This window comes from Bufo bufo, chromosome 5, assembly GCF_905171765.1.
Source record: "Bufo bufo chromosome 5, aBufBuf1.1, whole genome shotgun sequence".
In the NCBI taxonomy this organism is placed as follows: Eukaryota; Metazoa; Chordata; class Amphibia; order Anura; family Bufonidae; genus Bufo; species Bufo bufo.
This window is the reverse complement of record NC_053393.1, coordinates 451,003,446-451,027,816: the sequence shown is the minus strand read 5'-3', so window position 1 is coordinate 451,027,816 and position 24,371 is coordinate 451,003,446. Positions and strand designations below refer to the sequence as shown.

At 46.1% G+C, this 24,371-nt stretch overlaps 1 protein-coding gene and 1 long non-coding RNA gene across 3 annotated transcripts in view; one reads left to right on the top strand and one right to left on the bottom strand.

The window, feature by feature from the left end:
- The window catches only part of FAM221A (family with sequence similarity 221 member A), a 34,901-nt gene extending 11,352 nt beyond the window's left edge, over positions 1-23,549 (bottom strand). The window contains exons 1-5 of one of the 2 annotated variants that reach the window (XM_040433655.1): positions 23,532-23,549; positions 22,718-22,897; positions 14,470-14,643; positions 11,659-11,849; positions 1,617-1,823 (exon numbers count right to left, since the gene is read on the bottom strand). In XM_040433655.1, coding sequence (XP_040289589.1) covers positions 1,617-1,823; positions 11,659-11,849; positions 14,470-14,643; positions 22,718-22,779 — 634 coding nt within the window. In that variant the 5' untranslated portion in view covers positions 22,780-22,897; positions 23,532-23,549. Of the gene's footprint in view, positions 1-1,616; positions 1,824-11,658; positions 11,850-14,469; positions 14,644-16,037; positions 16,343-22,717; positions 22,898-23,531 lie in introns of those variants that run through there. The other variant, XM_040433656.1, reaches the window with a different exon arrangement.
- On the top strand, positions 2,284-23,645 carry LOC121002271. Its single transcript, XR_005779268.1, has 3 exons — positions 2,284-2,294; positions 9,945-9,951; positions 23,357-23,645. It is a non-coding gene; the product is annotated as an uncharacterized LOC121002271 (long non-coding RNA).
- The last annotated feature ends 726 nt before the right edge of the window (positions 23,646-24,371 follow it).

Below are 24,371 nucleotides of genomic sequence, written 5' to 3'. Positions count from 1 at the left end.
CAAATGAAACTACATTAAAGGGGTTGTGCAAGAACGCAAGGTTTTGCCGGACTTGTAAAGGGAAGATTACTTCCTTGCTTTTCAGCGCCGGCTTCCAGCTCCTTCTCCTCCAGGCCCACGATCCTCCGCTGGACTCTATCGCTGAAAACATCCGGTTTGACATCGCCTGCATCCAGTCACTGGCTATTTACCTTCATTAGCAGTCAGATGAACACTTGTTCAGCCGAAAGCTATCTCGCCCGATTGGCGGTGGCTTATCTCCCAGGAGAACAAAAAGATCAGATGAAAAAATTCTATTTGCTCACTCCTTCTCTTCCCCAACATCCAGGGGCGGATTGGCCATAGACTTTACAGGGAAATTTCCTGGTGGGCCGATGCCCAGGTGGTCGCCCAAGCCTTCATCTCTGCTGCTGGCTGGGTACATAATAAGCTATGAGTGGTAATTAACTCTGTTGGAATCAGGACGTCATGTAGCCGGCCAGTGACATTGCCTCCTGAATTCAACTATGTCCCACATCTCACCTTCTAAGCACCCTGCTCCATAAACAGAGACAACTGGAAGAGGAGGAGAGAAAATGGCCTCCATTGATGGCCAACTCAGAGGGAAAGATTTTGGGGCAATATATTGTGCGTATGTGGTATTTTGCGCTATGGTATTGCTGACCCCCCTTTTGGGGCAATATATTGTGTGCATGTGGTATGTGGTATTTTGCACTATGGTATTGCTTCCCCCTTTTGGGGCAATATATTGTGCGCATTTGGTATGTGGTATTTTGCGCTATGGTATTGCCCTGCCTTCTTTTAAATTAGACCCTCCTACAATATGGGGCCACTTTTAGGTTTTTTTTTTCAGGGCCACTTTAGTTTCCCAATCCGCCCCTGCCGTGTATAGGGGCTTCTAGAAGAGTATTGTAAATGTCCTTGAAAAACGATATAACCTACGTTAGGGGTCTTCTCTATAGTAGATCTTTGGCTTTGTGGCGTTTAAAAAGTCAGCTATATACAATCACGCACCTGCGTAGAGCAACCTATATGCGCACGGGAGTGACTTGTTGAATTTGACTTTCTCCACTTACAGCTTACGCATCAGACACCCAGGCGTTAATCAAGTAGCCTTTTAATCCTGAGATTGTATTACAAGATGTTGCAGGGACTACACTCTCCGCCAAGGAGAGCCACAGAATACAAACGCTTTTATTTAAAAGGTATGTCCCGATGACGTGATATAAATGAGAAAATTGCATTAAAAGGTAAATCCTTACTTATTAGCTAAATTGCTACATTTACAAATTAGAGCAATTAAACTAATAGGGGAGAGAAAATACATGGAAAATTAATGACGTGCCTGTGTTCTGTCAATGTAGAGAGGATGAGGCTGTCATGATGCGCTAAAGGCTAATAGGTATATTAGGGAATTGCTGTAAACGCAATTTTCGGAACGATATCAAAAGGCTCAACAAAGGTCAACTGTTGTTTTAGCCCAAAAATACATTTGGTGCATCAATGGCAATTGTAAAATGAATGTACAACCAGAGTATACGGAATAATCTAAGAATATGCAGAACATGTCTACCACAGTCCTTATTCACAAAATGGCCACATACACGGCTACATACCTATACCACTTTCATCAAGTCTCATATAGCCTTCAGCAAGAGAGCTGAATCCAGTCAATCCCCCCATAGCAGCATATGGAACATCTTGTCCAACAGGTTTTCCGAGAGCTTGTCTTTCTTCCTTTGTCTCTACAACGGTATCGTGAGTATATGCTGGCTGAGAACATCCACAAGTGAACGAACTATGGAACCCTGCGCAGTTCGAGCCTGCGTGAAGAGATGCAAAGATCAAACAGGAAAGTGAGATATCAAATATCAAGGAGAGAGTGCAAACCTATAGACATGTGGGGTATGGTCAAAATTCATGACAAATTTCAATGAGACATCATTATTATTGCCATGGAAACATGAAATCAGGGGCAGATTGGCCATAGACCTTACAGTGAAATTTCTCGGTGCGCCGATGCCCAGGGGCCCGCCCAAGCCCTTCTCTCTGCCACTGGCCGGGTACATAATGACCGCTCAGCGGTAATTAACGCTGTGAGAATCAGAAAGTCATGTACCCCACCAGCGACCGCACTTGCCCTCCTGAATTCAACTGCTGTGGCCCACATCTCACCTTCTAGGCCCCTGCTCCAAATCTTAATCAGAGAAAACTGGAGGAGGACAGAAAATGGCATCTATTGATGGGCACAACAGAAGGACAGCTTTTGGGGCAATATATTGTGCTACTCTGTGGTATATGGTTCTGTTGGGACGGTATTTTGTGTTATTGCTGACCCCGCCATTTGTGTTGCCCCGCCTTCTGTCAATTTGGACTCCCCTACAACATGGGACCACTTTTAGTTTTTTTTGCAGGGCCACTTTAAGCTCCGAGTCCGCCCCTGCATGGAATCCATAACATGACAAATAACACACTGACCACTACTGGATAAGGAGACGAAACATGCTAAACCTCAGTATGTATTTACTTAATGGGGCAGTAAACGCCCAGAAAAAGGTTCACAATATGAATGTGAAGACACTCTAGGTATGTCAATACCCACAGTCAAGACCTCTTTGAACACACTGAACAATTAAGCAGGCGGTTGTCGGGAAGGAAGCATTCTTTCCTGACAATCTCCTGCTCATCAATGGAGGAGACCGCTGCATTTACATGCAGCGATCTCCTCAATAGTATGGGGAGGAGTGATCAGTAATGCCATTGTTTGTCCAAATACAGAATCATTGGTTGCCGGCAGCAGAAGCTGTTAAGACGGCAGGATCTGCTGCTGGCAAACAATTTTTTGTCCGCACACACAATCATATTAGGGTACTTTCACACTAGCGTTTTTCTTTTCCGGTATTAAGTTCCGTCTTAGAGGCTCAATACCGGAAAAAAACTGATCAGTTTTATCCTAATGCATTCTGAATGGAGAGCATTCCGTTCAGTATGCATCAGGATGCATCAGTTCAGTCCCTCTTACGTTTTTTGGCCAGAGAAAATACCGCAGCATGCTGTATTTTTCTCTCCGGCCAAAAATCCTGAACACGTGCCGGAATTCCGGCATTAATTTCCTTTGAACTGTATTAGTGCCGGATTTGGCATTAAAATTGCCACATTGACGGATCTGTTCTTCCGGTCCGCGCATGCACAGACCTAAAAAATAAATACCGGATCCGTTTTTTCCAGATGACACCGGAGAGACGGATCCGGTATTTTAATACATTTGTCAGACGGATCTGGATCCGTCTGACAAATGCATCTGTTTGCGTCCGGATTGCCAGATCTGGCAGACAGTTCCGGCAAAGGAACTACCTGCCGGAATCCTCTGACGCAAGTGTGAAAGTAACCTACCTCGACGTGTAATCCAAGCATGCCGTAATTATAGAAAAAGATAAAATAACCTATGTGGGCGTGAGAACTCCTCTTGCAGTCGTTCACAACTCTTCAATTTGTCATCTTTTTATAACCGTTCTGCAACAGGTATCCCTGCAGATTCCCAGCGACTAGAGATGAGCAATTGCATGTGCCGCTAAACTTTCAGGTAGAGAGGGTTTAAAAGTTGCTCCTTCGGTATCAGAAGCAGAGCCTCTGTGCTTGACAGTCAGGCGGACGAGATAGGGCCAGGCGAGATGCAACAGGGGTGAGCTTCTTCAAAAGCGGGGACAGCCACTCACAGCTGAAGAACTTTGGATGAATCGATTCGCTCTATCCAAAAGTGTGGACTATGCCAAACCAGTATCCATGGGGTACAACCATCAATATTAAGGAATTGCTTGGTTTTGCCCCATCAGGCATATACAGTTGCAAGAAAAAGTATGTGAACCCTTTGGAATGATATGGATTTCTGCACAAATTGGTCATAAAATGTCATCTGAGCTTCATCTAAGTCACAACAATAGACAATTACATGATTTTCCTATTGTATGACGTAAAGTCATGATTTTATTAAAGACACGGAGGCGAGTATTGCTATCTCTTTCTTTACTCAAAACTTATAGCAGCAAAGAAAAAAGCATCAATCAAACTGATAACCATGGCAACCAACTCCTCCCCACTGTGCCAGTATAATAGTCTCTGACTCTGCTAATTCCTCCTCTTTCTTTGGTGACGACCGAAGTCCAGAACTCTGAAGATTAGAACCAAACTCTCCAAACACGGAAACTGACATCCAACGGTAACAGCTCGATTCTTCAACGGAAGACAGAAGCTGGAAAGTCAAATACAATCTGCACCCAGAAGACAGCATATTCATCCTATGAAAGAAACAAAATAAAGGTAGAAAAAACGTCCCAATATCTCATCGTCATGAATGCATAGTAATGAACATACAGCCTATTCAAATGATAAAATCAAAGTATCATGGCAAATAAATAATGCATAACAGAGACAAACTCTTAGGGGGGGTCTACAAAATGGGAGGGGCAATACTCGCCTCCGTGTCTTTAATAAAATCATGACTTTACGTCATACAATAGGAAAATCATGTAATTTTATTACACGACACGGAGGCTCCTATTGCGAGTTTAAAGCTGACCTACAATGGAGGAAAACACGTGAACAGTAGGCCTGAAATAAAACTCACGGAATGTAGATACACGAGACCAATCTGCCATCTTCATAATATCTTCTAGACGCGCTCCAGCCAACGCCATAGAGGTCGCAGAGGCTCCTCTAGTGGAATGAGCAGTGAAAATCGCAGTATCCACACCTGCCAAAGTCATAACCCATTTCACCCAACGGGCCAATGTGACAGTGGAGACCGGACGGAAAGGACGTCTATATGATAGAAAAAGTTCCGGAGAAGAATTGGAGCGATGAGAGGCCACACGAGCCTCATATTCCTGAAGACACAACACCGGGCAAAGAGCCGGCGAATCTGGGAAACTGGGGTACGACACCGACCGAATATTGGTTTTGGTGCGACGCGAGATGTTGAACGTGACTCCCTCAGGAGTAAACGAACGAGCGTCATGATCCAAGGCGCGAACGTCCGACACCCTTTTGCACGATATCAAGCAGAATAAGGAAACCAGCTTGGCTGCAAGATGTCGAAGGGAAAGGTCCGCATTAGATGGCCATGAGGAGAACAAGGCCAGCACCAAAGAGACATCCCAAGTTGAAGAGAAACGAGGCCTTGGAGGACGGGATAGGCGGGAACCCTTGAGAAGCCTGCAAACAAGAGGGTGTTGACCGGCAGGACAGCCGCTAAACCCCTGATGAAACGCGGAAATGGCAGAACGGTACAAATTGATGGTGCGGTAAGCCTTACCGTCCTCAAAAAGTGAAGCGAGAAACTGAAGAACTTCGGTCACAGGACATGATATGGGATCCAGGTGCCTAGCCAGGCACCAATCAGCCCAGGACCTCCAGGCCGACCGATAAGCTCGTCTGGTCCCCGGCGCCCAAGCTTCGTCCAGAAGACGTCGAGCCGTTTCCGAAATCCCAGCGATGTCCCAGGGTTCCCTGAAATTCTGCAAGCCAGGAGATGAAGGGAGCCGTCGAGGATGAGAGGGTGATGTAGACCCGCTGGATCCAACAAGAGGCTCGGAAAAACCGGAAGAAGTAGTGGGCACTGAACTAGGCATTCCAGAAGTTGAGGAAACCAAGACTGCGTGGGCCAAAACGGGACTATGAGAACAAGATCCGCACCCTGGCGGCGGATCTGAGATAATACTCGAGACACCATCACAAACGGGGGAAAAGCGTACGCGAGGTGGTCGGACCAATCCTGAAGGAACGCATCGACTGCTTCCGCGTCCGGATCCGGACGCCAGCTGTAAAAACGTGGAAGTTGGGCGTTCAAACGGGACGCAAAGAGGTCTAAAGAGAACGGACCCCAAAGGGACGATATGGAGGAGAACACTGTGCGATCTAATTTCCAATCTCCCGAGTCTGAAAGGAAACGTGAGCTCCAGTCTGCGTGAGTATTGTGGAGTCCCGGCAAGTATTCCGCCGAAACGGTGATTTCCCTGTCCAGGCAGAAAGTCCAGAAATCCCGAGCCAAACTGGTTAAAATCGCTGAATGTGTGCCTCCCATGGCATTGACATACCGAACTGCGGAAATGTTGTCCATCCGTAGTCTGATGCAAATTTTGGACAAGCCACTCGCAAAACTGCGAACTGCAAAGGAACCCGCCAGAAGTTCCAAGGCGTTGATGTGGAGCCTGGATTCCACCGGAGACCAGGGACCTCCTGTCATCACACCGTCGCAGTAAGCACCCCAGCCGAGAAGGCTGGCATCTGAGTCTATCGTAAAATCCGGGAGTGGACCAATTATGGCCTTCCCATTCCAGGTCTCCAAGTTGTGGATCCACCACATCATTTCTTCTCTGGTGTCCTCGTCCAGGGTGACTAAATCCGCGTAAGATGCTCCCGCATGGAGGTGAGCAATCTTGAGACGCTGCATGCCGCGGTAGTGTAAGGGGGCCGGAAACACAGCCTGAATGGACGAGGAGAGGAGACCTATGACTCGGGCAAGATGACGTAAGGGAACCTGTTGGAGAGACAAAGTATGAAGAAGTTCCTTGCGAATGGAACGAACCTTGGCAGACGGAAGGCTGAGAGACATTGTGGAAGAATCGATGGTGAATCCCAAGAATTCTATGGACTGGGACGGGGTAAGTGACGACTTCTCCAAATTCAGGAGGAATCCTAGCCGGGATAACAGGTCCATGGACCACTGGAGATGGGTCAGAAGAACAGAAGGATCCTGAGCCAATATAAGGATATCGTCCAGATAAATAATCAGACGAATTCCTTGACTGCGGAGGCAGGAAATTACCGGGCGAAGGAGCTTGGTGAAACACCAAGGGGCGGACGAGAGACCGAAGGGAAGACAGGTGAATCTCCAAATCTCCGAATCCCAGAGAAAACGAAGGAGATCCCTGGATGTTTCGGCCACCGGAACCGTTAGGTAGGCGTCCTTCAAGTCTAACTTGACCATCCAATCCCCTTGGAGGAGCAAATCCTTGAGAAGATGGATACCCTCCATTTTGAAGTGCCGATATTTTACAAAATCGTTTAGTGCCCTGAGATTGATCACGGGTCTCATCTGGCCTCCTTTTTTGGCCACCAGAAACACACTGCTGATAACGCCTTCCGAGGAAGGAGGGGCCCGCTCTATGGCGCCCTTCTGACACAGGGCTGACAGTTCCTGATGTAAAAGCAGTTGTGATGAGGTTGGGAGAACCGTAGGATACGGGTGTGGAATCTGGATGTGGGGGTAAACTAACTCTATGTGAAACCCCCGGACGGTCGAAAGGACCCAAGGGTCTGTTGTGATGGATTCCCACACATGGGAAAAAAGACGGAGCCTGCCCCCTACACAAGGAGTCAAAGAAGACGGTGACATTAGACTTACCGAAAGGACGTCTGGAAGATGGACCTCTGGCTCCACGTGAACGCCAAGACGAACCTCGGGAGGGGAAGAAAGCAGGCGGTTGACGGAACTCCTGGTTGGAGGGTCGATAAGAGAAGGAGCCTCTGCCGGACCCGCGGGTCTGGTATGATGAACGGCCGGACAGGCGGCCCCTGGAGCTGCCGGCCCTGTTAGAGACCCGTCCATGGAATACTCTCTTCATGGACGTTTGAGCCTTATCGAGGGCCGTGAAGGCTCCCACAAATCGGGAGAGATCCTTAATGAAGGAATCCCCAAAGAGCAATCCTTGAGCCTCTTTGCCTGTCTCCGTCAGGGCTAAATTGGATAATTTAGGTTCTATTTTAAATAGGATTGCTTTACGACGCTCAATCGAGAGCGAAGCATTAACATTGCCCGTGAGGCACACGGCACGTTGTACCCATCCCCGGAGTTCTTCCGGGTCTACCAGAGTGTTCTGGGTTCTGGCTGACTCAGCCAATTCAAAGATTTTTGTTAATGGGCCTAAAAGGTCCAACAATTTGTCCTGACAGGACTTTAGGGCTGATTCAAGACCCTTCCTGGGGTTCCAGCCCGATTTAGCCAAAAATTGACACATTTTTGGGTCAACTACGGGCGTTTCGCAGACTTTGTTAGGTACAATAGGTCTGGGACATTCAGCCTTTAGTTTATTACGCGCCTCTTTAGAAAGAGGTTGGCGTATACGGGCCTCCAAATATTTGGCAATATGTGAGGACGGAAGCCATTCCGCCGACCTCGGATGGTGGAGAGCATCCGGGTCAAACAGTGGTTCCCCAGCGGGATCCAAAATTGCTGAGGCGTCAAAAGGAACCTCATTGGGCGCTACTGACCCCGATGACGGACCTGGCAGGTCCGAATCCAAGGGATCTTCCTCCTCTATTTCCACTAAGTCTAAAGACTGGTACTGAGCCTCCTCATCTGAATCGGGATCAGAAACCGATTCGGTATCATGCTGCGCTCTGGCGCATTTCCATTGCCTCGCCTTTTCTGCCTGGCGGGCGTAGGCTCTTTTGCGCGAACGATGCGCGCCATCAAGGGTGGCTACATTTCCACCAGTCAAATTGTTTCTGGAGGCAAGTAACGGTATTGCAGGTGGTGAGGGCCCCACCGGTGCAGAGGAGGAAGGGCCGGCCATAAGGGCCTCAGCAATAGAAGTCGAAATGGCCGAAGACATGGAGCCCATGGCTGCCTGTATAGCAGCAGTCACAGAGCGCTGCAATGCTAAGGACTGTGTGTCCGGAGAAACAGTGTTTAAATCCTGTATGAGAGGCATAGAATCCATGCCCTCAGGGACAGGGCTAGATACATGTAAAGGCACCCTGGACATGATGTGCCTGTATAATGCCAGATAGTGCTATAAACTGACTTTAAAATAGCAGTAAATGCCAAGGTGGCAGACCTAAGAGGCAACAACTCTGGGTAGAAGGCAATCCCCCTGGAGGCAGAAAAATATGGGGATAAATGGGACAAATCTGTACTAAAACGAGGTGACCTGACCGGAGCTGCAATGCAGTAATCTGGACGTAGCCGGCAGAGACAAACGCGGAAGTCTCGCGCGCTCCCGCGATAACACAGCGGGGAGCGCGAAAACCAGCTGCAGAGGGGAAGAAGACGGCGGCCGAGATCTCGCGAGATCTCGGCCGCAAGATGAAGCGCAGTGAGGAAACGGCCAGCCAGGAAAAATGCCGCAGACCGAATCGAATGACCGGACAGAGAACTGAGGGAAGGTACAGGGTAAAATAAACTATTAGGGGTATAAGTAATAGAAGGAGGGAAAACCGGAATGGAAGAAATGGATAAAGGAGGGCAATGCTCAAATAAAACACTGAATAAAACAAACCAGAGGACAAATCTTAGAAAAACTAAGAGAAAATACCCCAATAAACAGTGATTAATACCCTAAATATATACTAAGGCATAAAATCATATACGACTACCCACAGACATAAGGTTGAAGTACTTATCTGTGAGGGAGCAGCAAAGAAAGAGGAGGAATTAGCAGAGTCAGAGACTATTATACTGGCACAGTGGGGAGGAGTTGGTTGCCATGGTTATCAGTTTGATTGATGCTTTTTTCTTTGCTGCTATAAGTTTTGAGTAAAGAAAGAGATAGCAATAGGAGCCTCCGTGTCGTGTAATAAAATCACAGTCTGCTTAAAGTAATAACACACAAAGAATTAAATGTTACCATGTTTTTATTGAACACACTATGTAAACATTTACAGTGCAGGTGGAAAAAGTATGTGAACCACTAGACTAATGACATCTCCAAGAGCTAATTGGAGTGAGGTGTCATCCAACTGGAGTCCAATCAATGAGATGAGATTGAAGGTGTTGGTTACAGCTGCCCTGCCCTATAAAAAACACACACCAGTTCTGGGTTTGCTTTTCACAAGAAGCATTGCCTGATGTGAATGATGCCTCGCACAAAAGAGCTCTCAGAAGACCTACGATTAAGAATTGTTGACTTGCATAAAGCTGGAAAGGGTTATAAAAGTTACAAAAGCCTTGCTGTTCATCAGTCCACGGTAAGACAAATTGTCTATAAATGGAGAAAGTTCAGCACTGCTGCTACTCTCCCTAGGAGTGGCCGTCCTGTAAAGATGACTGCAAGAGTACAGCGCAGACTGCTCAATGAGGTGAAAAAGAATCCTAGAGTGTCAGCTAAAGACTTACAAAAGTCTCTGGCATATGCTAACATCCCTGTTAGCGAATCTATGACACGTAAAACACTAAACAAGAATGGATTTCATGGGAGGATACCACAGAGGAAGCCACTGCTGTCCAAAAAAAAATAATGGTGCACAATTACAGTTTGCACAAGAGCACCTGGATGTTCCACAGCAGTACTGGCAAAATAGTCTGTGGACAGATGAAACCAAAGTTGAGTTGTTTGGAAGAAACACACAACACTATGTGTGGAGAAAAAGAGGCACAGCACACCGACATCAAAACCTCATCCCAACTGTGAAGTATGGTGGTGGGGGCATCATGGTTTGGGGCTGCTTTGCTGCGTCAGGGCCTGGATGAATTGCTATCATCGAAGGAAAAATGAATTCCCAAGTTTATCAAGACATTTTGCAGGAGAACTTAAGGCCATCTGTCCACCAGCTAAAGCTCAACAGAAGATGGTTGTTGCAACAGGACAACGACCCAAAGCATAGAAGTAAATCAACAACAGAATGGCTTAAACAGAAGAAAATACGCCTGGAGTGACCCAGTCAGAGTCCTGACCTCAACCCAATTGAGATGCTGTGGCATGACCTCAAGAAAGCGATTCACACCAGACATCCCAAGAATATTGCTGAACTGAAACAGTTCTGTAAAGAGGAATGGTCAAGAAGGACTCCTGACCGTTGTGCACGTCTGATCTGCAACTACAGGAAACGTTTGGTTGAAGTTATTGGTGCCAAAGGAGGTTCAACCAGTTATTAAATCCAAGGGTTCACATACTTTTTCCACCTGCACTGTGAATGTTTACATGGTGTGTTCAATAAAAACATGGTAACATTTAATTCTTTGTGTGTTATTAGTTTCAGCAGACTGTGATTGTCTATTGTTGTGACTTAGATGAAGATCTGATCACATTTTATGACCAATTTGGGCAGAAATCCATATCATTCCAAAGGGTTCACATACTTTTTCTTGCAACTGTAATTGGATGTTACAGGCAAGATCTGGGAAACCTGTCATTGAAGGCCTTTACTTTGGGAGAACAAAAGGTGACCAGCTGCATCCAAGGGATCATTCTGACCCTACCCTTTAAAATGTTGTAAGTGGATCCCCCATCCCCCACATATGTACGTGACATCAATTTGCTCCTAATGTTTTCAAAAGAGGATGGCAATTATCGTATTAACGCTTGTTCCTGATAACTACCCCATGTAAACACTCTTTTGGCAGAGGATCTGTCATGCAGCACGCTGCCCAGTGTGAACAGGGATGTGCTGTTGACAGACAATGGTACTGTATGGAGATGAATGATTGTCGGAACGATTGTTTATCCCCCATACATCCGCTATCATGGCTACATATAAATGCCGCTATCGGGCAGGCAATGAATTTTCTCCTTCCTGCTCGCTGATAGTTCTATCGGCCTGTGTATTAAGGCTGTTAGTGATGAGATTGTGAAAAAGAGAGAAACCAAAAATGTGAAAGCAGTGAGGTAGAACCGACAAATACATGTGACAACCATAGAGAAAGAAGAGGATCACGCTTACATTTGGTGCAGTTGTAGGATCCTGTAACACTGTGGTCATCGGCAAGGTGCTTACATCGGCAACGGACTGGTTGGGAACCATTCCGAGGAACAAAGTGATAGGATTTGCATGGGCATTTGCTGACTTTACACGGCAACAGAATAGGATGATCCTTTGGAAGCTCCTTAAAGTCTGTCTTATGCTGTTTGTACCTAAGTAGAGTACATAATAAGTTACATTTTACTTCTATATTAACACAACATTAGGTCTTGTTTCTTCAGACAAATTCCCCTTACACATAGCTGCATTATGATGGATGAGCAATTGGGTTAGCGCCAAGGATGTTTTTCAACTATGGCTTCCACAGGATCAGTACTGAATGCTTAGTTGGTTGTGTGTGTTAGCAAACATACGGGCGCCGGCTGTGTGCGCACCAAATCAGAACTGCGGACCCATTCACTTGAATGGGTTCTCAATATGGAAGATGCCGTGCAGAACATGGATCGTAAGCCCACGGAGTGCATGCACTACTTTTTTGTGTTGCGGACCACATTGCATTACGCGTGTGCATGAGCCCTTAGACTGTGCATGTTAGGCTGGTTTCACACCTGCAGTAAGGTATCAGTTCACTGGTTTCAGCTCAGCTGAATACCGTTGTGTCCATTGACTATAATGGGATCTGGCCGGTTTCCCCCATGAGCGCCAGGTATTGGCTGGACAAAAACCAGTGCATGCACCAGTTTTTGTCTGGCTGAGACTCATCACTAATGGAGTGAGGAATGGGGTCCAGCAATGCCAAATACGGTGAACTCCTTCAGAACAGCCTGCGGGATACCTTAAGTTCATGCATGCAAGTAGCTTTAGCTGATCATGCAGTTGGGTTGTCTGAAACTATTAGTCAGATTAAAGGGTTTTTCTGACATTTTTATACTGAAGATCCTCAGGATAGCTCATCAGTATCTGATCGGTGGGGGTCCACCACCCGGGACCCCCCGCTGATCAGCTGTTCCAAAAGGCAGCGGTGCTCCTGTGAGTGCCCTTCTCTCTGCTTTTCCTAGGTCGAGTGACGTCACGTTAATCGGTCACATGGGCGGATTGGCCATAGACCTTACAGGGAAATTTCTAGGTGGGCCGATGCCCAGGGGCCCACCCAAGCCCTTCTCTCTGCCACTGGCCGGGTACATAATGAGCGCTCAGCGGTAATTAACTCTGAGAATCAGAAAGTCATGTACCCCACCAGAGACTCCACATGCCTTTCTGAATTCAACTGCTGTGGCCCACATCTCACCTACTAAGCCCCCTGCTCCAAATCTTAATCATAGAAAACTGGAGGAGGACAGAAAATGGCATCTATTGATGGCCACCACAGATGGATAGCTTCTGGGGCAATATATTGGGCTACAGTGTGGTCTATGGTTCTGGGGGGACAGGATTTTTAACTATGGTATTGCTGACCCCGCCTACTTGTGTTGCACAGCCTTCGGTCAATTTGGACCCGCCTACAACACGGGGCCACTTTTAGTTCCCAATCCGCCCCTGTTCTGTCACATGGCCTAGGCGCAGCTCAAAACTGTGATACCAAGTACAGCCGCTATACAATGTACGGCGCTGTGCTTGGTGCGCTGCAAGGAGGGCCAGTGCCTCTTCAAAACAGCTGATCGGTTGGGGTTCTGGGTGAACCCCCACTAATCAGATACTGATGACCTATCCTGAGGATAGGTCATCAGTATTGAAACTTCGGAAAACCCTTTTATTAAAGAACAGTCATGAACAGCATAACCAATATTGGAGGACCCAGTCGTCCATAGACTTGAAAGAGCTGAATTTCCAGTCACAAATCCTTGATAATGTTACATAAGGTACTGTTGAAGGTGACTGCAGACTCTAAGGCTACATACACATGTAGAAAAAATGGCAGCTGAAATGGTTAATCTGTCCCTTTTTCCTGGCCTTTTTGTATCTGTGTGTCCCTAATTTTTTTTATTCATTGCTGTCTGATTTTAACACCCGTTTGTCATCCGTTAAACATCCATTTTTAATGGCCGTTAAAAAAATAGATAAATTTCATTGTCCCTTTTTTGTCCCCAATCCAATGAAAAAACCCACAGGATGGTCACATGATCGTCCAGGCGCCATTTTCTCTGCCTTCTATAGCATAGGAAAGGATTTCCCTGCCTTTCCTCAGCGCCTCCTATTAAGGCCTCATGCATACGACAGTGATTTGGCTTCAGTGGTCCGTGTCCGATTTTGCTTCCGTTGTGTTTCCTTGTGTCTTCCTTTTTTTTTTGTTTGACAGGGGGAAAAAAAGGAAGGTTAATGAAAAGTGTAATTTTATTGCACCAGGGTCTTGTAGAAAAAAAGCGGACACGGATGACTTGAATGGGTCCGTCCTCCGTTTTCCACTGACAAGAATAGGACAGGTTATATTTTTTGGACGGACTGGAATCACGGACGCGGAGAAAAAAACGGAGGACTATCAGGGGTTTTTTCACAGCTCCATAGAAATTAATGGGACCTCCGCTAAACTGTGAAAAATTACGGGAAGCGATGCGGATGCCCACAACGGTCGTGTGCATGAGGCCTAACCAACCCATTTTTAACGGCCGACAGACAGATGTCATTCTGCAGATTGGCCGTTAAAAACAGGCCCATTGACTTTTATGGCATCCGTCAGGCCATCAAGAACAGGACGTCTCATTTTGGACTCCCAGTATTCACGGTCATGTGAATAAAGTCGAAGTTTAGAAAGTAAGAAAGAAAAAGATTCACCTATTTCAATTATTTAATGTAAGGGAGACAACGGACCATTGTTGCTACCTCTTTTCTTAGTACCTGTGAGTACAAAAACAGGGGGTCTCCGGGCCCACAAGCTTGCAGTCAATTCCCGTTGGCGATCTCCAGCTGACAAACAGTCGATTTTGTGCCCTCATTGGGAGCACTGTTTTCTTGTATGCTTCATATTCTTCTGGACTAAAAAGTTTACCTCCATCATCTTCACCAACAATCCTAATAAATAAAAAAGTTTTTTTGAGTTGTATATTAGCTAGTTACGTTGCGATGTCTTTTGTTTGTACATCAACCCTCTGAATTTGTAAAGCGCTGAGGAATATGGTGGCGCTATATACTGTAAATAAAGATTAGTATTAGTACTTGAGATCTGATACAGCCTCAGGTCAAGAGTATGGTGGTCTACAATCAATTTTAACCCCTTACCGACATCTGCCATACATGTACCATGGATGCTGAATCTATAAAGATGTGTTGTGCCCGCACAGGGCACATAAGGCTACAGTCGTTTTGTATTTGCATACGCTTCTTCAGGCCGACTATATGCGGCGCATGAGGAGGCAAAATGGCGATAGCCTTATGTGCAAACCGTATCTTGTAACCCTGAGATTATTTTTAAAAGTGCCAGAGCTTTAGTTTTGGTGAATGCCGCTTCTGAATGCACCTTTGCTGAAGGATGTTCTAAAGAGACGGTTCTATGTCACACTGAACTCCACCGTCTCCACGCAAGCCTCTGGTCCACATTGCGGAACCTAACACACCTGTAAACGGCAGTGCTGATAGAACTCATTCCTTACTATAATACTACTTTTTAAAGAATTTTTGATGATGTTATTTTTTTATTTCCACGCCACTATCTGTAGTTAAAGGCAACCTGTCATCGTGAAAATGTGGTGCACTCTGCGGGTAGCAGGTGATAGAGCGGAGAGCAGGAGGAGCTGAGCAGATTGATATATAGTTTGATGGGAAAAGATTCTTGCAATTTATTAATTTAAACCTCTGCCCTTTCTGTCATGTGGGAGGTCCAGCACACGGATTGACAGCTACACCTCTATGCTTTGTCATGCAGCGCTGGCTGTCAGTCACTGAGTAGGACCGCCCACATGACTCTTAAAGGGGTTGTCTCATCACAGACGATGGGGGCATATGGCTAGGATATGCCCCCATTGCCTGATCATTGCGGGTCCCACTGCTCGGACCCGCACCTATATCGTTAACGGACCCCCAAAAGTGGTGGAGAGCGCACTGCGCATGCGCAGCCGCCCTTTATTCATTTTCTATGGGGCCGCCAAAAATAGCCAAGCACTGGCTCGGCTATTTCCGTCGGGCCCATAGAAGTGAATGAGTGCGGTGGCTAGCCGTATGCCCTATTGTCTGAGATAAGACAACCCCTTTAAGTATAGAAAGAGCAGAGGTTTAAATTAGTAAATTATCATTGTGCTTACTCTTTTCCCATAAAGCTACTGTATATATCATTCCATTCAGCTCCTCCTGCTTTGTGTCAAGATTCTCGCAGACTGAACTGCATTTTCAAGCAGACAACTTCCCTTTAAATAAAAATCATAGAATTCTGCTGTTTTCACACTGGCCACTAAGCTTAATAATATACTGACTGTTCTGTAAAGATCACTTTTCAGCAGTCCTCTTATTATATTTACATGCAGGATTACATGTATAGACAACACAGGATCTACTATTCACATTAGGTAATGCAAACAGCTTGTCTACTCCCCTTCCCTGCACAATGATCTCTGCACAGGTCACACAGCATGTCTTGCAAACTCTCTCACAGACGTCATTGATCATCTGGTTTCCATTGTGTTTATTATCCACGTGGCTGGTGTAAAGCATATCTCTTAATACTGTTTAGGCAAGATGGCTGCCCCGTGATTATGTACAGAATACAAAACTAAAAAATCTACAATCAGAAAATAAAAACAGATTAGAAAAAAGGATATGCTTCACTATTTGGCTTTCATTAGTGAGAAAACAAAGGTGATATAATCCCTTTAAAAATATGTCCTTGCATGGGATTCGGGGTTGTGTAGCAGACAAGGAGAGCTCTGATGTATAATGAATTTTGACTCCACACAGCTCTGGACCTAATACTGATATGGAGATTCCCTTTAAATCTAATTTCCCAAAACTGCAGCTGTACAGACACTTCTCTGTGTCAGCAGGACAGAAGGAGACGGAAGGAGCCGTTCTCTATTGTTTTCTGGACAGTTACATACACAGAGCTAATTAGGCATCTAATCCAGGAAGGGAGCAACCAGCGAACATTGCACGGAGGTCGTTTGTTATAGAAGCTGCTTCAGAGAACTGCTCCTTTAAGAGAAAAAACTGTTTAATTATGGCCCATGTATGTTAGTATTATGTACATCAGGCTCCATACACGTTAGTGTTATGTACATCAGGCTCCGTACATGTTAGGCTACTTTCACACTAGCGTTCGGAGCGGATCCGTCTGATGTTTCATCAGACGGATCCGCTCCGATAATGCAGACGTTCGCATCCGTTCAGAACGGACCCGTCTGCATTAAAACTTAGAAAATTTTCTAAGTGTGAAAGTTGTCTGAGCGGATCCGTTCAGACTTTACATTGAAAGTCAATGGGGAACGGATCCGCTTGAAGATTGAGCCATATTGTGTCATCTTCAAGCGGATCCGTCCCTATTGACTTACATTGTAAGTGTGGACGGATCCGCTCGCCTCCGCACGGCCAGGCGGACACCCGAACGCTGCAAGCAGCGTTCAGGTGTCCGCTCACTGAGCGGAGCGGAGGCTGAGCGCTGGCAGGCGGATGCATTCTCAGTGGATCCGCCTCCACTGAGAATGCATTGGGGCCAGACTGATGAGTTCGGGGCCGCTCGTGAGCCCCTTCAAACGGTGCGCACGAGCGGACACCCGAACGCTAGTGTGAAAGTAGCCTTAGTGTTATGTACATCAGGCTCCGTACATGTATGGCTACTTTCACACTAGCGTTCGGAGCTCCGCTTGTGAGTTCCGTTTGAAGGCTCTCACAAGCGGCCCCGAACGGATCCGTCCAGCCCTAATGCATTCTGAGTGGACGCGGATCCGCTCAGAATGCATCAGTCTGGCAGCGTTTGTCCTCCGCTCAGCAGGCGGACACCTGAACGCAGCTTGCAGCGTTCAGGTGTCCGCCTGGCCGTGCGGAGGCAAACGGATCCGTCCAGACTTACAATGTAAGTCAATGGGGACGGATCCGTTTGAAGTTGACACAGTATGGCTCAATTTTCAAACGGATCCGTCTCCCATAGACTTTCAATGTAAAGTCAAAACGGATCCGTTTGCATTATCATGAACAAAAAAAAAAAAAAAACAATTTTTTTTTTTTTTTTTTGTTCATGGTAATGCAAACGGATCCGTTCTGAACGGATCTAAGCGTTTGCATTATAGGTGCGGATCCGTCTGGGCACATACCAGACGGATCCGACCTAAACACAGGTGTGAAAGTAGCCTAAGTGTTATGTACATCAGGCTCCATACATGTTAGTGTTATGTACATCAGGCTCCATACATGTTAGTGTTATGTACATCAGGCTCCATACATGTTAGTGTTATGTACATCAGGCTCCGTACATGTTAGTGTTATGTACAGTACAGACCAAAAGTTTGGACACACCTTCTCATTCAAAGAGTTTTCTTTATTTTCATGACTATGAAGGCATCAAAACTATGAATTAACACATGTGGAATTATATACATAACAAACAAGTGTGAAACAACTGAAAATATGTCATATTATAGGTTCTTCAAAGTAGCCACCTTTTGCTTTGATTACTGCTTTGCACACTCTTGGCATTCTCTTGATGAACTTCAAGAGGTAGTCACCTGAAATGGTCTTCCAACAGTCTTGAAGGAGTTCCCAGAGATGCTTAGCACTTGTTGGCCCTTTTGCCTTCACTCAGCGGTCCAGCTCACCCCAAACCATCTCGATTGGGTTCAGGTCCGGTGACTGTGGAGGCCAGGTCATCTGGCGCAGCACCCCATCACTCTCCTTCATGGTCAAATAGCCCTTACTTTCAAAGTTTTCCCAATTTTTCGGCTGACTGACTGACCTTCATTTCTTAAAGTAATGATGGCCACTCGTTTTTCTTTACTTAGCTGCTTTTTTCTTGCCATAATACAAATTCTAACAGTCTATTCAGTAGGACTATCAGCTGTGTATCCACCTGACTTCTCCTCAACGCAACTGATGGTCCCAACCCCATTTATAAGGCAAGAAATCCCACTTATTGAACCTGACAGGGCACACCTGTGAAGTGAAAACCATTTCAGGGGACTACCTCTTGAAGCTCATCAAGAGAATGCCAAGAGTGTGCAAAGCAGTAATCAAAGCAAAAGGTGGCTACTTTGAAGAACCTAGAATATGACATATTTTCAGTTGTTTCACATTTGTTTGTTATGAATATAATTCCACATGTGTTAATTCATAGTTTTGATGCCTTCAGTGTGAATCTACAATTTTCATAGTCATGAAAATAAAGAAAACTCTTTGAATGAGAAGGTGTGTCCAAACTTTTGGTCTGTACTGTACATCAGGCTCCGTACATGTTAGTGTTATGTACATCAGGCTCCGTACATGTTAGTGTTATGTACATCAGGCTCCGTACATGTTAGTGTTATGTACATCAGGCTCTGTACATGTTAGTATTATGTACATCAGGCTCCGTACATGTTAGTGTTATGTACATCAGGCTCCGTACATGTTAGTGTTATGTACATCAGGCTCCGTACATGTTAGTGTTATGTACATCAGGCTCCGTACATGTTAGTGTTATGTACATCAGGCTCCGTACATGTTAGTATTATGTACATCAGGCTCCGTACATGTTAGTGTTATGTACATCAGGCTCCGTACATGTTAGTGTTATGTACATCAGGCTCCGTACATGTTAGTATTATGTACATCAGGCTCCGTACATGTTAGTGTTATGTACATCAGGCTCCGTACATGTTAGTGTTATGTACATCAGGCTCCGTACATGTTAGTATTATGTACATCAGGCTCCGTACATGTTAGTGTTATGTACATCAGGCTCCGTACATGTTAGTATTATTTACATCAGGCTCCGTACATGTTAGTGTTATGTACATCAGGCTCCGTACATGTTAGTGTTATGAACATCAGGCTCCGTACATGTTAGTGTTATTTACATCAGGATCCGTACATGTTAGTGTTATGTACATCAGGCTCCGTACATGTTAGTATTATTTACATCAGGCTCCGTACATGTTAGTGTTATGTACATCAGGCTCCGTACATGTTAGTGTTATGAACATCAGGCTCCGTACATGTTAGTGTTATTTACATCAGGATCCGTACATGTTAGTGTTATGTACATCAGGCTCCGTACATGTTAGTGTTATGTACATCAGGCTCCGTACATGTTAGTATTATGTACATCAGGCTCCGTACATGTTAGTGTTATGTACATCAGGCTCCGTACATGTTAGTGTTATGTACATCAGGCTCCGTACATGTTAGTGTTATGTACATCAGGCTCCGTACATGTTAGTATTATGTACATCAGGCTCCGTACATGTTAGTGTTATGTACATCAGGCTCCGTACATGTTAGTGTTATGTACATCAGGCTCCGTACATGTTAGTATTATGTACATCAGGCTCCGTACATGTTAGTGTTATGTACATCAGGCTCCGTACATGTTAGTGTTATGTACATCAGGCTCCGTACATGTTAGTATTATGTACATCAGGCTCCGTACATGTTAGTGTTATGTACATCAGGCTCCGTACATGTTAGTATTATTTACATCAGGCTCCGTACATGTTAGTGTTATGTACATCAGGCTCCGTACATGTTAGTGTTATGAACATCAGGCTCCGTACATGTTAGTGTTATTTACATCAGGATCCGTACATGTTAGTGTTATGTACATCAGGCTCCGTACATGTTAGTATTATTTACATCAGGCTCCGTACATGTTAGTGTTATGTACATCAGGCTCCGTACATGTTAGTGTTATGAACATCAGGCTCCGTACATGTTAGTGTTATTTACATCAGGCTCCATACATGTTAGTGTTATGTACATCAGGCTCCGTACATGTTAGTGTTATGTACATCAGGCTCTGTACATGTTAGTGTTATTTACATCAGGCTCCGTACATGTTAGTGTTATGTACATCAGGCTCCGTACATGTTAGTGTTATGTACATCAGGCTCCGTACATGTTAGTGTTATGTACATCAGGCTCCGTACATGTTAGTATTATGTACATCAGGCTCCGTACATGTTAGTGTTATTTACATCAGGATCCGTACATGTTGTGATGGATCAGTGAGTCACACAGTGAACAGAGATGTTGCAGACCCCACTGACAAGTAAATGGGTCATTTTACTGAAAAAAAATAGCGTCACAGGCCGGACAATTTTTTTCTGCCAAATATGTTGGAAACTGCGACAGAGACTTTTTTTTTTAACCACAAGCTGCTGACAGATTTTTTCCGTAAGTTAGAATATTAATGCCAATATGACCACTAAACCCAGGAGCCGTCCGCCATCTACTGGGATCTCAAGTCTCCCGGAGGTTCAGGGAGTCTCCCGCTATTAGATAGCATCTGAGACAATACATCCCAAAGGTTTACTGATAGCAGAGCAGAGAGATAAGAGAAGTGACAGGACAGAGTTTACATTACAGGTTGAATTAACCCTTTAGGGTCAAATTGGCTTCTCAAGGAGATATATATATATGTTAAAGGCATCCCTTCTTCTGTCTCATTCAGTAGCTATAGAACTATTGAGAGAGATGTATTTTTTTTTAAATACATTTACACATTTAACCCTCCATTTTAATTATATTATTTACCCCAGTGTTAAATTCGGTTCACTTGCTACTTGTCAGCTCAGCGAATGAACCGAAAATTTGATTCATGAATCGGTTCATGTGAAAGATCCGAACTTCCTATCTCTAGTTTACTCGCAGTAAACCTTTCCGGCAACCTGTAGCAGTGTCCCCTTCCCGGCGCGTGCGCACAGTGCAAGAAGAAGCCCATGCCAGCAGTCCGCAACTGCGCATCAGGCTGAGCCTGTGTGCACGCGCGGGATCTCAAAGTGGGAGGAGGGGGAGGGAGGGAGAGGGGGGCACTGAGGAGTAGAAGGCGGCGCTGGGCACGAACGGCGATGCATGCGGCCGGGCACCATGCATCCACAGACCTCCCCTGCTTGGGCACCTTAATTCAATGATTGACAGGTTAGTAAAACCTGTTTTTCCGCAGAATAAAGCCACAAATAGTTTTTATAAAATCACCTTAGAAATCAGAATGCTGCCCTGGACATGAGCAGATGTTTAGCTCACAGGGCTTCTAGGTGGTGACAGAATCCCTTTAATCATATACATAAGGCTACTTTCACACTAGCGCTTGATCGGATCCGTTCTGAACGGATCCGATCATATTAATGCAGACGGAGGCTCCGTTCAGTACGGATCCGTCTGCATTAATAACTTAGAAAAATTTCTAAGTGCGAAAGTAGCCTGAGCGGATCCGTTCAGACTTTCAATGTAAAGTCAATGGGGGACGGATCCGCTTGAAGATTGAGCCATATGGTGTCATCTTCAAGCGGATCCGTTCCCATTGACTTACATTGTAAGTCTGGACGGATCCGCACGCCTCCGCACGGCCAGGCGGACACCCGAACGCTGCAAGCAGCGTTCAGCTGTCCGCCTGGCCGTGCGGAGGCGAGCGGAGCGGAGGCTGAACGCCGCCAGACTGATGCAGTCTGAGCGGATCCGCATCCATTCAGACTGCATCAGGGCTGGACGGAAGCGTTCTGCTCCGCTCGTGAGCCCCTTCAAACGGAGCTCACGAGCGGACAGCAGAACGCTAGTGTGAAAGTAGCCTAAATATGATAATTTGGGGCAGGGTGATGAGCCCCGTCCTCCACACCATAGAGCAAAGTGTGCAGATACTGCATATGTCTGGAAAATGTAATAAAAAGTTTGTGAAAGAAAAAAAAAAAAAAATATCCCAGTTTTTGCAGGTTTGGATGTCTGCATCTACCGGACATGGTTTCCTGACTGGAGCCTATACAGTGAGACCCTGCAGTGAACTGTAAGAACAGTCCTCCTGCTGACACCAAGCATTCTGTGAACAATTCCAACTTTACTGAGTGCAGTGACCGGTGACAACTGTGAACGAGTTCCTCGTCGCCTAGCAACAAGCTCAGTCATTTCTTATTACGTGCACATAGTAATGGCTGCAGTGGAAGTAATAGACACACGTGAGACTCCTAATGATGGGACTTACCGCCTGTACTCCAGATAGTCGTCCACAGCCCCCGCAGCCCCCTGGAAGTGCAGTCTGTCCATGGCTCCCTGTCAGGTAGCTTACTGAGGAGGCTGCTCCAGGAAGAACCTGACAGGAAGGGAAGGGAGAGAAGGCCGTACTAGGGGCGGCTCCGGGAAACACCAAACCTGTCCTACAGCCCTGGAAACAATGCATACAATACAACCAGTCACTGGGTGGAACTACAGGTCCCAGCATGTCACGTTTATCTTTGTCGGCAGAGAGTTCTGGGACTCAATAGGCTTTCAACACAATTAGTACTGGTGTAAAATCGCAGAATTTGAAGGGAAATATTAGAAGTCCTTCATTGGGTTGTGTATTTAACCCCTTCAGGTCCAAGCCAGTTTGGTGGCATTTTTGTTTGTCCCATTCATTTGCTGTAATTACAGTGCACCGCTGACGGTGCGGTTACCTTAAAGGGGTTATCCAATACTATAAAAACGTCCCCCGTGTGCCAGGCCTCTCACAGCGAACATAATTACCCCGCTCCCTGCGCCGCTCCTTCTCCCCGCACCGCCGCTGCTGCTTCTCCCTGTAAGCGGGTGAAAACATCCGGTTCGGGGGGAGCAGCCAATGGCAGACGGGGACGAACCTCCCTAGCAGGGGCGTAACTATAGGGGAAGCAGGGGAAGAGACTGCTTTGGGGCCCAGACTCACTAGGGGCCCCCTCAGAAGGAATACTAAAAGATTTTATTGTCAGGGCCCCCTCAACAGTAGTATACAATGAAATGATATACAATGACACAGTAGGAAACGGATGGAACGGCTGGCGGACCTTGTCTGAGAACTCAATCTTGACTAGCCACATGAGGTTGCACGTGATTTTGGGGTTAGCGGAAAAGTTGTGTTTCCTTCAAAAATTTGCTGTGGGGCCCAGTCAGTCGTAGTTACGCCACTGCTCCCTAGCGTCACCCGTGATGATAACGAGGTTCTTCCCCATCCTCGCTTGCCATTGGCTGCTCCCCCCCCCCACGACACAGGATGTTTTCATCCGCGCACGGGGAGAAGCAGCAGCGGCGGTGCGGAGAGCCCAGGCATATTGGGGGCATTTTTATACTATTGGATAAACCCTTTAAAGGGGTTCTCTGGGCTTTTACTATTCATGACCTGTCCTCAGTATAGGTCATCAATATCAGATCGGCGGGGGTCTGACACCCAGCAGTGCAAAGACCATAGACCACAGCCGACAGGAAGAGAGACGGTAGACGGCGCGTCCATACCGCACGCGTCGTCTCCTCATAAAGCTGATCTGCGGGGGGTGTCGGCTGTCGGACCCCCCCCCCCCTCTTCATCTGATATTGATGACCTTTGCTGAGGATAGGTCATCAATAGTAATAGCCCCGCTATGAGAATACGGATTCCCCTGGGGCCGCACTGATCGCTGTATAGCACATTGCACTCCTGTCTGTACCAGTGCTGCCCTGCTAAAGCCTGGCATAGATTTGTTATGTCAGGCTTTAGCAGAGCGGGCACAGGCAGGAGAGCAGTGTGCTAGGGGAGCTTCTGCCGATGTGGTATGCAGGCTTTTAGCAGAGCTGAGCCGCTATTTTGCTAGAAAAAGTAAAAAAATAAAATAAAGTATATTACAAAAATTCTATTAATCAGGTTTTAATCA